Source organism: Ranitomeya imitator, chromosome 7 (assembly GCF_032444005.1).
Source record: "Ranitomeya imitator isolate aRanImi1 chromosome 7, aRanImi1.pri, whole genome shotgun sequence".
Taxonomy (NCBI): Eukaryota; Metazoa; Chordata; class Amphibia; order Anura; family Dendrobatidae; genus Ranitomeya; species Ranitomeya imitator.
Window position 1 is genome coordinate 180,161,120 of NC_091288.1, and position 17,424 is coordinate 180,178,543.

Below are 17,424 nucleotides of genomic sequence, written 5' to 3' on the forward strand. Positions count from 1 at the left end.
ATAACTATGGGCTGTGCATTATACTTTATGGATGGCTATGGGTTGTGCATTATTCTTTATGGATGACTATGGGCTGTACATTATATTTTATGAATGACAATGGCTTGGATTATTCTTTGTGGATGACTACTGGGTGCATTATAATTTATGGATGACAAAGGGGTGCATTATACTATATGGATGACTATGGGGTGCATTATACTTTATGGATTACTATGGGGTGCATTATACTTTACAGATGACAATGGGGTGCATTATACTGTATGGAGGACAATGGGGTGCATTATACTGTATGGAGGACTATGGGATGCATTATACTTTATGGGTAACTATGGCGTGCATTATACTTTATGGATGACTATGGGGTGCATTATACTGTATGGAGGACAATGGGGTGCATTATACTATATGGATGACTATGTGGTGCATTATACTTTATGGGTAACTATGGGGTGCATTATACTTTATGGATGACTATGGGGTGCATTATACTGTATGGAGGACTATGGGGTGCATTATACTATATGGATGACTATGGGGTGCATTATACTTTATGGATGACTATGGGGTGCATTATACTTTATGGAGGACTATGGGAGTGCATTATACTTTATGGATGACTATGGGGTGCATTATACTTTATGGATGACTATGGCTTGCATTATACTTTATGGATGACTGTGGGGTACATTATACTTTATGGAGGACTACGGGGTGCATTATACTATGTGGAGGACTATGGGGTTCATTATACTTTATGGAGGACTATGGGGTTCATTATACTTTATGGAGGACTATGGGGTACATTATACTTTATGGAGGACTATGGGGTGCATTATACTATGTGGAGGACTATGGGGTTCATTATACTTTATGGATGACTGTGGGGTACATTATACTATGTGGAGGACTATGGGGTTCATTATACTATAAGTTCATGCTCAAAACCTATAACTCGGCCCTTTCTCTGGCCAAACAATCCTACTTCACCACCCTCATCACCTCACTATCCAACAACCCAAAACGACTTTTTGAAACCTTAAACTCCCTCCTGAAACCTAAAGTACAGGCCCCCATCTCCAATCTCAGTGGTGAGGATCTGGCCACTTATTTCCTAGAAAAAATCAACCACATCCATCAGGATATCTCAGCCCAATCTCCTCAGTGCCTGGATCCCCTTCCCTGCCGCACCTCAAGCTCACTAGACATCTTTGAGCCTGTTTCAGAAGAAGAAGTTTCCAAGCTCCTCGCTTCTGCTCGGCCTACAACCTGCAATAGTGACCCCATTCCTTCACCTCTCCTGCAGTCTCTCTCACCAGTGGTCACCACTCACCTGACTAAAATATTTAACCTCTCTCTTTCCTCAGGCATCTTTCCCTCCTCATTTAAACATGCCATCATTACCCCTTTACTTAAAAAGCCATCCCTGGACCAGAACTGCACGGCTAACTACAGACCTGTCTCTAACCTTTCCTTCATCTCTAAACTCCTGGAACGCTTGGTCCACTCCCGTCTAATCCGCTATCTCTCGGATAACTCTCTTCTTGACCCCTTACAATCTGGTTTCCGCTCTTTACACTCCACTGAAACTGCCCTCACTAAAGTCTCTAATGATCTAATAACAGCTAAATCCAAAGGTCATTGCTCTCTGCTGATTCTCCTGGATCTCTCTGCCGCATTTGACACTGTGGATCATCAGCTCCTTCTCACCATGCTCCGCTCCATAGGCCTCAAGGACACAGCCCTCTCCTGGGTCTCCTCCTACCTCTCTGACCGCTCCTTCACTGTATCTTTCGCCGCCTCCTCTTCCTCTCCTCGTCCCCTTACTATCGGGGTTCCGCAGGGCTCAGTCCTGGGCCCCCTCCTCTTCTCTCTATACACTGCCCCTATTGGACAAACAATCAGCAGATTTGGGTTCCAGTACCATCTCTATGCTGACGACACCCAATTATACACTTCTTCCCCCGACATCACCCCTACCCTAATTCAAAATACCAAGGATTGTCTGTCTGCTGTCTCTAACATCATGTCCTCCCTCTATCTGAAACTAAATCTCTCCAAAACTGAACTACTTGTGTTTCTCCCTTCTACTAACCTCACTCTACCCAACATCGAAATTACCCTGGAGGGTTCAACCATAACTCCCAAGCAGCATGCCCGCTGTCTTGGGGTGATATTTGACACCGAACTTTCCTTTACTCCCTATATCCGATCACTCACTCGCTCCTGTCACCTGCATCTTAAAAACATCTTCAGAATCCGACCTTTTCTCACCTTGGAAACTGCTAAGACTCTTACTGTCGCTCTCATTCATTCCCGTCTGGACTACTGCAACTCTCTTCTGATCGGTCTCCCTTTTTCCAAACTTTCTCCTCTCCAATCCATCTTAAATGCGGCAGCCAGGGTCATATTTCTGTCCAGCCGCTTCACTGATGCCTCCATCTTGTGCCAGTCATTACACTGGCTACCCATTCGCTGCAGGGTCCAGTATAAACTCATCTCTCTCACCCACAAAGCTCTCCACAGTTCTGCACCGCCTTATATCTCCTCTCTCATCTCAGTCTATCGCCCTACACGTGCCCTCCGTTCTACAAATGACCTAAGACTAACATCCCTCATTATCCGAACCTCGCACATCCGTCTTCAAGACTTCTCTCGTGCTGCGCCAGCTCTCTGGAATGCACTTCCCCAGACGATCAGACTGATACCTAGCCCCGACCTATTCAAGCGCGCTTTAAAAACCCATCTCTTCAAACAAGCCTACCAAATCAACTACTCTGTAAACTAACTTTGTCCTGTTCCCTCCTTCCAAATATTATCTGCATGTGAATCTGCACCCTACTATTCATCTGTCTCCACACCCTCCATGCACATGATAACTGCACTTGATGCTTGACTATTGCACTTAAACACACGGGCTGATGACCGGATCATGCAGCTTTATATGAAAATCCCTATTTATTATAATTGCCAGACCTGAAATAACGAGCACTTTTCACCTATTGTGTCCCCCCATTTCCTTGTAGATTGTAAGCTTGCGAGCAGGGACCTCACCCCTAATGTCACTGTTTAAATTGTCTTAACTTGTACTGAATTTGTCTGTACATGCCCCCGCTTAATTGTAAAGTGCTGCGGAATTTGTTGGCGCTATATAAATAAAAATTATTATTATTATTATTATGGAGGACTATGGGGTTCACTATACTTTATGGAGGACTATGGGGTTCATTATACTTTATGGAGGACTATGGGGTTCATTATACTTTATGGAGGACTATGGGGTACATTATACTATGTGGAGGACTATGGGTTGCATTATGCTATATGTAGGACTATGGGTTGCAGTATACTATGTGGAGGTTTATGTGGTGCATTATACTTTATGGATGACTATGGGATGTACAAAGTGGAGCTCAGATAAGCCATGCTGGAGAAGGAAGCCTTGTGTGCAGCAGTGACCAGGTCAATTTTTCCAAAGCGTTTGATACTGTGCCGCACAAGAGGTTGGTACACAAAATGAGAATGCTTGATCTGGGGGAAAATGTGTGTAAATGGGTTAGTAACTGGCTTAGTGATAGAAAGCAGAGGGTGGTTATAAATGGTATAGTCTCTAACTGGGTCGCTGTGACCAGTGGGGTACCGCAGGGGTCAGTATTGGGACCTGTTCTCTTCAACATATTCATTAATGATCTGGTAGAAGGTTTACACAGTAAAATATCGATGGATCTGGATAAGTTGGAAACTTGGGCTGAAAGGTGGCAGATGAGGTTTAACAATGATAAATGTAAGGTTATACACATGGGAAGAAGGAATCAATATCACCATTAGGCCGGTGTCACACACAGCGTATGAAAATACGGTCCGTATATTACGGCCGTAATACGCTGAAAAGTCCCGAAAATAGTGGTCCGTAGCTCCTCCGTAGGCAGGGTGTGTCAGCGTTTTTTGCGCATGGCATCCTCCGTATGTAATCCGTATGGCAGCCGTAATGCGTGTTTTTATCGCAGGCTTGCAAAACCGACATACGGCTATACAAGGGATCCATGTGTAAAAAAAAAACAAAAACATATATACTGTATATATATATATATATATATATATATATGTCAGTAGACACATATATGTATATATATTAATATTTCATCCAGCGCGATATAGCAGAAAGCCGGTAATTCAATTACCGGCTTTTGCTTTCTCCTTCCTAAACCCGACATGATATGAGACATGGTTTACATACAGTAAACCAGCTCATATTCCCATTTTTTTTTGCATATTCCACACTACTAATTTTAGTAGTGTGTATATGCAAAATTTGGCTGTTCTAGCTCGTAAATTAAGGGGTTAAATGGCGGAAAAAATTGGCGTGGGCTCCCGCACAATTTTCTCCGCCAGAGTAGTAAAGCCGGTGACTGAGGGCAGATATTAATAGCCTGGAGAGGGTCCACGGCTATTGCCCCCCCCCCCATGGCTAAAAACATCTGCCCCCAGCCACCCCAGAAAAGGAACATCTGGAAGATGCGCCTATTCTGGCACTTGGCCACTCTCTTCCCATTCCCGTGTAGCGGTGGGATATGGGGTAATGAAGGGTTAATGCCACCTTGCTATTGTAAGGTGACATTAAGCCAAATTAATAATGGAGAGGCGTCAATTATGACACCTATCCATTATTAATCCAATACTAGTAAAGGGTTAAAAAAAAACACCACACACATTATTAAAAATTAATTTAATGAAAAAAACACAAAGGTTGTTGTATTAATTTATTCTACTCTCAATCCACTCACTGAAGACCCTCGATCTGTAAATAAAAAAAAAATAATAAACCAACAATATACATACCTTCCGAGGATCTGTCACGTCCAACGATGTAAATCCATCTGAAGGGGTTAAAATATTTTGCACCCACGAGCTTTGCTAATGCAACGGTGCTCATGTCTGCAAAACCCCGGAGAATGTAGGTAAAGTAGGTCATTGACCTATATTTACCTGCATTTGCAGTGAGGCGCCCTCTGCTGGCTGTTCCTAGATCGTGGGAACTTTCCTAGAAAGCTCCCTGGCTCGAGTTCATATGAGGACAACCAGCAGAGGGCGCCCTCTTATTTGGCCAAAAGTTGTGAGCCCATCCACCAACCACTACATCCTAACACAGTTGGTTCTGAGCTTCCTATATAAGCAGGCTTTACCACGTTATTAGCCATAGGTAAGTGTTCACACTAGGCAGTCAGCTCAGGTACCCATCCGTTTTTGAGATTACCTTGACGATTGGTGGATGGGCTCACAACTTTTGGCCAAATCTTGTGCTAAGAATCTCAAGTGTTTTTTCAAATATTTCACAAGCCATTATGCTATTCCCATTTCATGTATCGCACATTTCCTTGCTCTAGCACAGATTCATTTTGAGTGCAGCCATTAATCTATTTGCTATATGACTTTTTTTGGTTATGCACCAGTTCAGATTAGATTGCTGTTCGGTCAGTTTTTCTATATTTATTTTCAAATCCCTAGTTAGACCGCACATGGAGTACTGTGTCCAGTTTTGGGCACCGGTGCTCAGGAAGGATATAATGGAACTAGAGAGAGTACAAAGGAGGGCAACAAAATTAATAAAGGGGATGGGAGAACTACAATACCCAGATAGATTAGCGAAATTAGGATTATTTAGTCTAGAAAAAAGACGACTGAGGGGCGATCTAATAGCCATGTATAAGTATATAAGGGGACAATACAAATATCTCGCTGAGGATCTGTTTATACCAAGGAAGGTGACGGGCACAAGGGGGCATTCTTTGCGTCTGGAGGAGAGAAGGTTTTTCCACCAACATAGAAGAGGATTCTTTACTGTTAGGGCAGTGAGAATCTGGAATTGCTTGCCTGAGGAGGTGGTGATGGCGAACTCAGTCGAGGGGTTCAAGAGAGGCCTGGATGTCTTCCTGGAGCAGAACAATATTGTATCATACAATTAGGTTCTGTAGAAGGATGTAGATCTGGGGATTTATTATGATGGAATATAGGCTGAACTGGATGGACAAATGTCTTTTTTCGGCCTTACTAACTATGTTACTATGTTACTATGTAATGCATAGTAGGCTCCTTTACCTGTGTGTCCATGTCTTAGTAAGTCTATGGGTGGACTACAAAGATTTCTTGGACTTAAAGCATGAAGAGTAGTTTATATAAATATCTAATAGTTGCAGGACGCATCAGTGGGACTACACCTATCTCACAATGGGGGTTCCCTAACACCTCATACTGTCTGGTGCTTATATTTGTAACCCCCATATTGAGATAGAAGCGCCATGCATGCATGGCCAACATCCCTGTTCACATTGGCTGCTGAACCAGACAAAATTGATCAGACATTATCAAAATTCTCAATTCTGAGGTAAAACCTGTATTCAGTGAAGACAGACTTTGACATTTCTGAGATAAACCACAAGGCTTTCATCACCTTGAAGTATCAGTGACTTACAGAAGTGTAGACTCTGATGCAAAATCTGCCAGGGGGCCCCCGGCTACCATAACACTGGCATCTTCTTGGTGCCAGAGAGGCTTTTGGGCTACAGCTGCTATCTCCGCACCCCCTATAGATGCCCCCCGATTGCCCCAGGAGACACAGCATGGTGTCATAGGGGCTCATCTGAGCAATATCTGGACGGTTCCTGACACGATACAACACGTTTGTATACTCTGACTTCCATGTGACTTACTAATTGTTCCTTTGTCTGTAAACCACTATACACAAAAAAGAGGAAATGAATCATCAGTTAATTTCGGTTCCATATGAGAGAAACATAACAAAGTTCAAATAAAATGGAATATAACAAGTCATCAAATCCCACAATTGGCCGGTTCCATAAATATGTCCATCTATGTCTATGGCCATCAGTAATGGTCGGGGAGGTTGAGCTTCAGATAAGGGTTTCCTCGAATTATACTCACAGGCCCTGACTACAGGAAATTCTGATCTACATATATTCACTACATATACAACTGGGTGCAGAAGTATTTGTACCGGCAAAGAATTTGTATAATTCTCTGTACGGACAACAAATTTGATGGAAAGCGAGTGGTGAGAGAACCGAGGAATGGGGGCTACATCATTGCACTGACCCCTTTATTATCAGGATTGATTTCCCATCACTTTATTACGATGGAAAAACCTTTATAAGTTGCATTCGGTCTGTAATGAGGCTTCGGACAATTCCTTACAACATGTGCATTTATTTCGCTGAGTGGTATACTGTATGTATGAACATTATATATATACGAGACGCAAGGTGAACAATATATAGCTACACATGTACAAAGAAAATCATATATTTTTATTTTATGCAAAATATATTAGACATTCAGAATAGGGTATGCCTTATAATAATGAAGTATTCTTACACACAAACACCATAGAAATGACCTCAAATGACAGCAGGGGCAGACGTAACCGGTTAAGGTAAGCGGGTCAGGAATATTAACAGGCCAGCAAAATAAAATCTAAAGTGTTATCGTCAAAATTAGCAAATAATCCCCTATCCATAGCGTAGGGTACAATTTGCTGATCACTGGGGACCCCCAGTGAACAGTACCGTGGGACCTCCAAAAACAGGGCTCTGTGATCCCCATCTTGAAGAGGTGCTCATGCTTGACCAACTCTCCTTTCATTGACTGTCGGACTGTTGCTGCAGTCCTATAGACAAAAACGGTGCGGAGACCGAGCATTCGCACCACCGTTCCATTCAAGATGGAATCCCTGATCTTGGGGTTCCACGGCCCCATTCTGAGGATCACTGGAGGTCCTATATATAGGGGGTACCTTGCCATTTTGGGAATAATCCTTTAATGTATGTACAATCCAGTCCTTTGCAATATAGAAATACTTTTTCATAAAAGGAGTAACGTATATTAACGTGTAATGTTTGGTCCTTGATAAGTAATAGAAGTCATATATTAGTACGGGTGCTATAGTGTGATATAGTGTGAAATCATCTGTAATCCTGAAATAGCAGCAACTGGACTCATTAAAAGTAATGCAATAGTGGACTATGGTCCTAATAGACAAACATTGTGATCAATGAAGCCAGAATCTGCCTCCAGAGCTTATTTTAAATGAAAGGGGACATTACCAGTGTGAAACATGTAGATCAGGAGAGCAGACTGTCAGTCATTACATGTCTCACACTGGTAATATCCTCTTCATTTTCGAATAATCTCTGGAGGCAGATTCTCGGGGAGATCTATGTCCGGCCCATAGATCTTAACAGCTCATTTACATATTAAGAAAAATGTGGATTTCCCTGACATAAAATATCAGATTGCAGATATCAAGGCATCATTTTATTCAGCGTCTTATGACCTACATGTCCATATAGACGGCTTAGGAGTGTTGCTTTGAGTCCTACTGACAGACTCCCTTTAAAGTAAACCTATAAGGAGATCCATGCTGCCCGAGCCACTGCCAGTATATGAACATGCTCCAAACATTCAGAGTACAGCTTTGTTGTTAGTAGTAAGGGGGTCTTCATGGTACCAGTGGTTCTGGCCACATGAATCTTCTGATATCTTTACTTTAACTCTTGGTGCACCACTTCTCATACTAAACACTTCTCCACCTTACAACACCTCCGAGCTGTTCTACCGAAACTCATTTTTGCCACAACCCCTGCAAAGTGTTGTGCCACGCTGCTTTCACAGCATGATGCAATTAAGAAGGGTGACTCAACTTCTTACATGGGCAAAATTGCAAAGTACTTGCAAAAACAAACAATTTTGCAATTTACCTTTTAATTAAAAATCCTCTCCGTTCTGAAGAAAAGGAGGATTTTTAATTCTATTCTTTACACCTCGTTGCCAAGATTCCCTGCCACCTCTGTAGTCTATCAGAGGTAGCCGGGTTCCTAGGCAAGGAGGTTCTGGCCAGACCGCTAGGACCAGTCTACTTCAGTGTCCATCTATTTGTCTGATGCTGAGGGAAAAAGTTTTCGGCATGGGTGAGTGTACAGCTTGTATTCGCAGAGCGGCCAGGCCGCTGGTCTGAACTGCTAGGCTACGTTCCCACGGTGAGTTTTCGGCAAGTTTTTTTTACACTGAGCAGATTCAAAAAGATGTAAGTAGCCTATTATATGTAATGGATGCAGAAATGGTGCAACACCAAAAGCTCATCGTGAGAACAAAGCCTTAAAGCACCACTCCAGCATTTTTTTTTCAATGCTGGAGTGGCGCATTAAATCTAAGCCGCTGCCCCCAGTCATACACTCACTCTCTGGTGTCTTCACAGTTTTTTCGGTACCGTTTCGGTTTCCCTTCCCCATCTTGTGAGCCCAGCTTCTGACTGGCTGGAAGTCAGAAGTTACACCACAAGAGCTCAATGCAAGTCTATGAGACAGACCAAGGCTTGAGACTTGTATCGTACAGTGACCTCCGCGCCACTCCATGAAAAACTGGAGCTACGAGCAGGTCACTGGAGATCGGCAAAAATGGGTGAAAATGCTAAAAGATGAGTATCAGACAGGGGTCAGGGGACTTACATTGAAAGCACCACTCCAGCAGTGCAATAAAAAAAAAAACGCTGGAGTGGTGCTCTAATTTTCAGGTGCGCATTGCACCCTAGTAAGTACAGTACGTCCTACGCAGACCTCGCTCCTCCTATATAATAGAGGATATATTATGGATCTACATATACTACTGCATCTACTCAGCCGGCATTGCTTTATAGGCTTGGAATATGTTTGTGAAATAGGAAATCCACCAGACACCATTGAAGCAGATTTTCACAGATTTTGCAAATAGTAGATAATTTTTTAAAACAAAATTGTTAACACAAATCCATCACATGTACCTTCTTTTGCACAGTGCAGAAACAAAAGTATATTTTAGCTATATATTACCAAAGTCCTTCAAAGTGGCGTAACATTGGGACCCAATGCAAAAGATTCAACAGGGCCCGTAATTATTGTAAATATTTAATAGTATTGGTCTTTTGGGACTTTTTGGGCCCCTTAAGCTCCAGGGCCCCTGTACCTATTGCAGTTACGCTCCTGGTACCTAATGTACCATGATAAATCCAATCATGAGAACATGAATAGGATTACTAATTGCCTGACTGTATGGCAGTGTGTGTGTGCATGTGTACATCCATAGGGGTTCTGTACAGTTGGAGCACAGTACATCCATGACCAATGCTGTGCAGAAAAGTTTTGGGATGGTAAATAATATAGAGAGAGCTCTTCTCCGTGATTTATATTTCTTTGGAACATTTCCTGTTTCCACTTGCAAAGCTAAAGAGCTACTTCATTAAATTCTGCCTGTCTGTAGTCACCACTAGGGGGAACTATATTCACACAGCGCTCTCATTGCACTCAATAATAAACCCAACGTCAGAAAGCTCCACCTAGTGGTGACAGTAGGCAGGCAGAATTTTGTAAGGAAAGCAGGTGATTTAAAGCTCTTTAATAGAATAAAACAGAATATATTTATAAATTCTTCATGACACAATTTTGAAAATATTATGATAAAGAAAATAAATAATAGATACCCTTGAAATTTCATAAATCTGACATCCATTGGTCTGCATCTCCTCCATTGCAATATTAGCAGGAAATCATATGCCACCAGTGGTAGTTTGGAGAGTTGATGCTCTCAAAACAACGAGAGAAAAGTAGGGTGATGGCACCCAATAAGAATAACATAAAATAAATATAGCAATCTATAACCCTATAATCCTCTTTCATTTCCAAAAAAAATAAAGAATTGAAAATGTTATGTCCCCACGTACCTAGATCTTTGCCATAGAAGGATTTACCGTATTGACCTGTGGTGCAGAACGTTCGCTGGTAATTTTAGACTCAGTTGGAACAGCCCTTTAAGCTTTAGAGTGTCTTCTATTCCAATCATGTTTGTTATAGCTAGCCATTTTGTTATAGCAAATACTTGTATTCCTCATTAGAAACAATTCTGGAGCATCTTTACTTAGAAGTCTTCATTGTGCAGCTCCTCTGTTGTTCCTCCTGGAAATTTCCCCCTCCCCCCCCCCCAAAAGGGGAAAACTGGGTGTTACTAGTTGGGGGCGTGTCCCTGCACAGTCTGACACTGTCCAATCAGTGCTGACAATATCAGACACACCCCTCTGACAAGGCGAATGGTAGCACTCAGCTGTCAATTTATTCATACATTTCCATAAGGAATAACAGAGGAACCGCACAAATGTAGAGTTCTAAGATCGGATGATCCAAATTCTTATTTTACAGGAATTACAAGTGTTTACTAAAACAGACATGTCAGGAGAAAGGTCAGTTCCTCTTTAATGAAACGACAGCAATTTGCAAAGTGCTAGTGCAAACACGGGCTATTTCCACACGGACCTCAGATCCACATGTTAAAGTCTGCAGTACTTTCTAGTGTGGGCCAATTTAAGGAACAGACATGGAGCCACAAAACTCGTGAACTTTCCCTTTCAAATAATATTCAACCTTAAAAACTACACGGTACTCACGTTTTCGGGTTCCGCCGGCTAGTCTCCACGGCTGCTCCTGGTATCGGGCATCGACTGCGGCGCTGACGTCTTTCAAGGTGACATCAGCACCCTATCCAATGCCAACACCAGAAGCCGTGGTGAAGACTCACCGGAGAACCTCGAAAAGGTAAGAACCACGAGATTTGTATAGTTACAAACCACAGCCGATGCCGAATATTATTTGAACAGGGACACCCCCTTTATGTGAGCACAGATTTTTTTTTAAGGCGGTAAAAAACTCTGTGTCCACATAACCTAAGACATTGCTTGCTACCATTCATCCTATGTGTCACTTGCATTACAAACTAAGTAATCCCCCCTTACGGTTCCTAAAAGTAGGACCGCTCCTGCCAGTGATTCAGCTGCTCCACACCATCACAGCAGCTCTCCTTCTTTGGAATGCTCTGTCGTCAGGATGTGACTGTCGACGTCATGTTGCTCGACCGCCGGCTCCCTGCAGTTAGGCAGCAGAGAACCAGCTGTCAATCAGCTTAACATCGGCAGTCACACCCCGTCAACAGAACATGACGTCAGAGGAAGGCACAGGAGTGGTCTATGACCGATCTGTGCCGGCACAGATCTGCACAGGGCAGAACAGGCAAGTAGTTAGCAACTACCTGCCTGTTAGTTCTTAGGACCACAGTTAAAAAAATAAGATAGTCCTGGATAACCACGTTAAGAACAAAGGATATTTTCTATTACACCTGCTGTAACTTTATGATGTCTAATTAGAAAAATATGTATATACAGTACCAGGAACCAAGCTGACACCTATTTTGGGACTCTCAAGTCGAAAATTCAAAGTACCTTGAAAGTTTACCCCAACTTGGTCATTTGCTGCAGTAATACTGAAAGGTAAATGCAACAGCAAAAAACTACACAGATGTGGAAAAAAGCAATATACAAAGTACTAGAAAAGTGTGCAAATAATGGCAATAGTCTCTTTGGCATGAAGCATGATGATTATGATCTAATAGCAGAAGTATGCATGAGAACTTAGCTATTGTATCGGTATAAATAGTACATTTCCTGCATTGCGCAGAACTCGCCAAATGAATATTTAACCCTGATAATATCCCCAATGCCATATAGGTGCAATAAAGCCTTTGTAATGATAGATCACTCAGAGAGTTGTGTGCTTGCACCGTATTGACTCCCTGACAAAGTTCCTCGGAGGGGAACTCATCCGTAGGATACGAGGCATTTGAACCCACAAGTTAAGTAAATGGAAGCAGGCCTGGTCCAGTAACTCCGGCCCATATCCCTCCAGCAGATTTACAGGCTGTGCTTCTTTGAACATTTTTGGCAGGGTGATGAAGTTAGAAAGGGTGCTGTTGCCCAAGAAAAAATGCATGAGTGCCTCCTTCTGCAAACATTCCTTCCAAAAGGCAAAAAAGTCAGCTATCCTGTCCATGAGTAATGAGTCATCCCACTTTTCATAAGGAATCTGAAGCAATAGGTAAAAAAATGCAGTTTTCAAGTTGTAGGAGCTGAAGATTGTTCTCCACTGCCAGGTGAAGGAAGGCTGGAAGGTCTTGGCACTCAGGTCCCTCAAGCTCTTCATAATCTGTAGGCACTTCAAGTGACAAGAGTTGGAAGGGGCTTGATCCTTGAACCAAGCCAAGTACTTCTGCTCATACTTGGAAAAGTTTAGTCCCCAATACGGATCCAGATTTAAATGCTCCTGGTTTGATGTGGTGCCCCATGGTTGGGCAGTAGCATACACTGAGTCTCCCAGATGAAAGGCAGGGATAAGTCTCACAGACATGGATATGTGGCAGCAGACATAATCCGACCTTGGGAGAATTTTCAGAATGAGTTTATCATCCCATACAGTAAGCGTAATATGGCATCTCTCCTCAAACTGATACCTGATGACATTGAGACATCTTTGTATCTTCCAATGGAACCACTTGAGGACCAGGGTGGCAGAGAGCTGGTGCTTAAGGTTCACCTCCGTGCAAAAACAATCACTGAAATGCTTGTAGGTTTTAACCCATTCTGACTTTTTGGGCGCCGCCACCCTACATATTATAGATCCGTGAAGTGTGGGCATGGACTTTTTACTAACCTCTGTAAAAACAGGCTCCAGTTTCAGACTCTGTGGCATTTTAAGTGGCACCAGGATATCAAAGCAGTCTGGACTGTTGATTTTATGTTGCTCGTAGGCACTTCCGATCTGTAGATAGTCCCCTCTGAAGATGACTCCGGTATCATGTTGCCTGGCTTTTCCAACTTTGATGAGCTCGCCCACTATCTGGCTGACATGTGCTTTGCTGTGGCCAAGAACATGTGGAGAAAGCTTGATGTGCTGCTCGTAGAAGGATTCCAGCAGATTTTTTCTGAGTTGCTGCTGGTGTTGATGGTTGAAATTTAGGTTTTGATCTCTGTGTTGAGGGTTGTTGCTGCAGTATCTGAAGACCACATAACACACCAGGACTACCAAGCTCAACTTGAAGAGAATTTGTAAGCTGCTGAGGGAGTTCTCCTGACAGCCCCCATCCTCCTCATCATGACTGCTTCTTCCAAAAGCAAGGAACATGCACCAGATACCTGTGAACAAGATAATCACCAGCAGCCAAAAAACTTTAAGATTTAGTGCGTACACTGTCATCCTGCTGCTGCTGTGGAGGTGTCATCCCATCATCTGCTCAGGCTGAAGGGCAGGAGGGCAAGGCTGGTACCAGATCCCCAGAAGTTCCACAATCCTGCAGTCTTTTCCCGGCTTACGGAGCTCTGACCGTTATTCAGAAAGAAACTTCCTCTTCCGAGGAGGGAATAGTGGGAGGCTGCCTTGTAATATTTTCTATGAGCTCAGAGGAAATGCCAGTGTGTGTGCGGGTACCAGAGGGGCGCAGCTGGGGCAGTACAGAGCCCCATGGCGGTTCCTCCCAGCAGTGCCACGCTGCACTCACTACAGCTGTGTAGCCAGCTGCCTGCAGGAGACATTAACTGTTCATTAGCAGTTTATCACTTCCTGCTCTGCTATGGTGTAGTGTGGGTTGGACACTGCTGAATATTCTTAAAGGAGCAGCCCGTTTGTTACTTCACTTGCAGCTCTCATGTACATGCTTACTCCCTGGAATTTGTTTCCCTTTCCCTGCAGAATCTTCTCATTCATATTTGTGTTGTAAATATTCTCTTCTTGTGTTGCAATCTTTACTCTAGTTTAAGCCCTGGAGACCTTCCTTGTATTTACCAGAAAGTTAACTCTTTGCTCCTTTCAGTTTGACCTTTCTGTGTGAATCTGACTCTATTAGGGAATTGCTCAACTAATAACTCCCTAGCTGCTTGGAATAACTCAAGATGGAGTAGCATTGGGGAGGCTGTCACATTTAACATTACTGCAGATGTTCTGTATAGAAGATGTATAGAAACTAAGCTGTGCAGGAAAAGTTAATAATATGTTTAGGATTAATATATTTGGGAATTGTTTATTCTGGATGTCGTATTCACCACAATTATTAATTTAGCACCGAAGTTGGAGTTTCAGTAAGTTTAGCTTATATTATGGAAGCAACTAAAGGTAGCCAAACAGAGGACAGGCAAAAGAGTACAAAAACATAAACTTTATTACATTAAAAATAAAAAAAATCACAATTACGATAAAAAGGAGATCATAAATGTAACAGGCATATGAAGAGTACATTTGAGTTGATGGAAAAATGGCTATCACGCTTACAGATTATGGTCTCTGTTTTTATGATAATTGTGATTTTTTTTTTAGATTTAATGTTTTAAAGTTAATATTTTTTGACTCTTTTGTCTGGCATTTTTTCCGCTCCCTTTTTTTTGTTGTTATTATTACTCCTTTAAAGGGGTTACCATCTACTAGGAAAACCCCTTCTGAATCCCTATGCCCTCCCTTTGTAAAATAACCCCTTATACTCACCTTTTCTGTTCCAACTGTGTCAGCACTGTTTCTCCCAGGGATCGCATGACATTTTTATGTCACGCAATCACTGCGGCCAAGCTGCGCTATGGAAACATAGGGATTGAGATGGGGTTGTCCAAGAAGTGGATAACCCGTATAAGACATATTACTTCACTGGCCGCTGCTTTGTAGGATTATTACATTTTAAGAGTTAACATTTAGATGAACCAATAGTGGAGGATGAACGTTCATAAAAATGTTTGTTCTGGATTATTGGTCCATCTAAACTCATTAAAGGGATTTTCCCAAAATTGCAAGTTACTCCCTATCCACAGGAGTGCAGATAGTTGGGGACTGTAAGTGCTAGGACCATGGATGATCCTGGGAATCTTCTGAAAACCTTAGAATTGGGCTCTGCAGCCCTTTCTTGAATGGAGTGGAGGTGCACATGCTTTAACTCTTCTCTGCAAGGAGTCTGTATGTTCTCCCAGGGTTTGTGTGGGTTTCCTCCAGGTTCTCCAGTTTCCTCCCATATTCCAAACATCTACTGATAGGGAATTTACATTGTGAGCCCCAATGGGGACAGTGATGATCATGTATGTAATGTGCTGTGGAAAATGGTGGTACTGTATAAGCATAATAAAGAATATTAGGGGATAATCTGAGATTTGGGGAAAATCCATTTAAATGGGAATATTATGCAATCTTTACGTGTACAATAGTAAAGGGATGTGTAGGTGTGTGTTTCTTTTATCTTTTGCATTGATTTATGACTTTCATATTTTCGATTCCTTTATCCATTTAGTTATTTTGCACTTTGTAACATGAAGTATTATGAAATATGTTAGGATGTCAGGCACATGCTTGCTCTAAAGCTATAACTTAGGTCAAAGGGTGTTTCCCACAAACCACATTTATCACCGATCCACAGGATAGACAATTAGTGTATGGTCACCGGGTATCCAACCAGTAGAACCTGCATAGAGCCCGAGAAAAAGGGGTTCCGAAGTCACCTGTGAGAATGAAGTGGTGGTGTGCATACTCGACCATGGAGCTATTCATTTCTATGAGACTGTGAGAACTGATCTGCTTCAGTCCCATAAAGGTGAATGCTTCATTCCCACAGGGGACTTTGGGACCCCCTTTGGTATCTGTGGAAGTTCCAGAGGTTAGATACCCAGTAATCATACATTAGGACCTTGAAACTCCAGTTCTCCGGGATCGATGGAGACTCCATTGAACAGACACAGAGATCGGGTTTGGTGCTCCAGTGGTTATACTAATATGCAGATATATCACACCTTCTGAAATTATCTTGAAAGGGTTGTCCACTATTTTGGTCTTGTTGACCTATCCTTAAGATATATCATCAAGATCAATATTAGATAGGTGGAGTTCTGACATACTGTGCCACCACTGATCAGTAGGGTTGAGCAAAACGGATCATTCATTTTCGAAAGTCGCCGACTTTTGGCAAAGTCGGGTTTCATGAAACCCGACCCAATCCCTGTGTGGGGTCGGCCATGCGGTACGTGACTTTCGCGCCAAAGTCGCGTTTCGTATGACGCGCTTGGCGCCATTTTTTCAACCAATGAAGGAGCGTGGGCAGAGTGATGACATAGGTCTTAGGGGCGTGGACGCATATCGCCATGTTGTCGCTTGTGCGCTGCAGCGATTTGCACTGTGTAACACCAGCTTTTTAGTTGAGAGAGAGACAGAGAGAGAGATTGATTGATTTCCCATTGACTTTGCATTGGGTTTCGTGTTTCGGTCGTTCCTCGACTTTTCGCCATAATCGGCCGATTTCACTCGACTCGACTTTTGAGATAGTCGGGTTTCGCGAAACCTGACTCGACCCTAAAAAAGTCAAGGTCGCTCAACCCTACTGATCAGCTATTATCAGCTTTGGCCAGGTGTAAATAGTGGACAACCCCTTGGAGGTGACGTCACTTGAGCATGTGTTTTCGGTATGTATGTAATTGCTGCTGTCCACCATCCCAAGGACAAACATTTACTCTTCTTCACTGATGTGCTCTGAGGCTTTTCC

At 42.7% G+C, this 17,424-nt stretch overlaps 1 protein-coding gene across 1 annotated transcript; it reads right to left on the reverse strand.

The window, feature by feature from the left end:
• Positions 1–7,205: 7,205 nt before the first annotated feature.
• On the reverse strand, positions 7,206–14,463 carry ITPRIPL2 (ITPRIP like 2). Its single transcript, XM_069734127.1, has one exon. It carries the CDS (start codon positions 14,115–14,117, stop codon positions 12,627–12,629), a length of 1,491 nt encoding a protein of 496 aa, XP_069590228.1. The 5' UTR covers positions 14,118–14,463; the 3' UTR covers positions 7,206–12,626.
• Positions 14,464–17,424: the final 2,961 nt, after the last annotated feature.

Excerpts from the sequence above, each read along its gene's own strand:
- ITPRIPL2 (XM_069734127.1), bottom strand. The coding sequence starts at position 14,117 with ATGACAGTGTACGCACTAAATCTTAAAGTTTTTTGGCTGCTGGTGATT.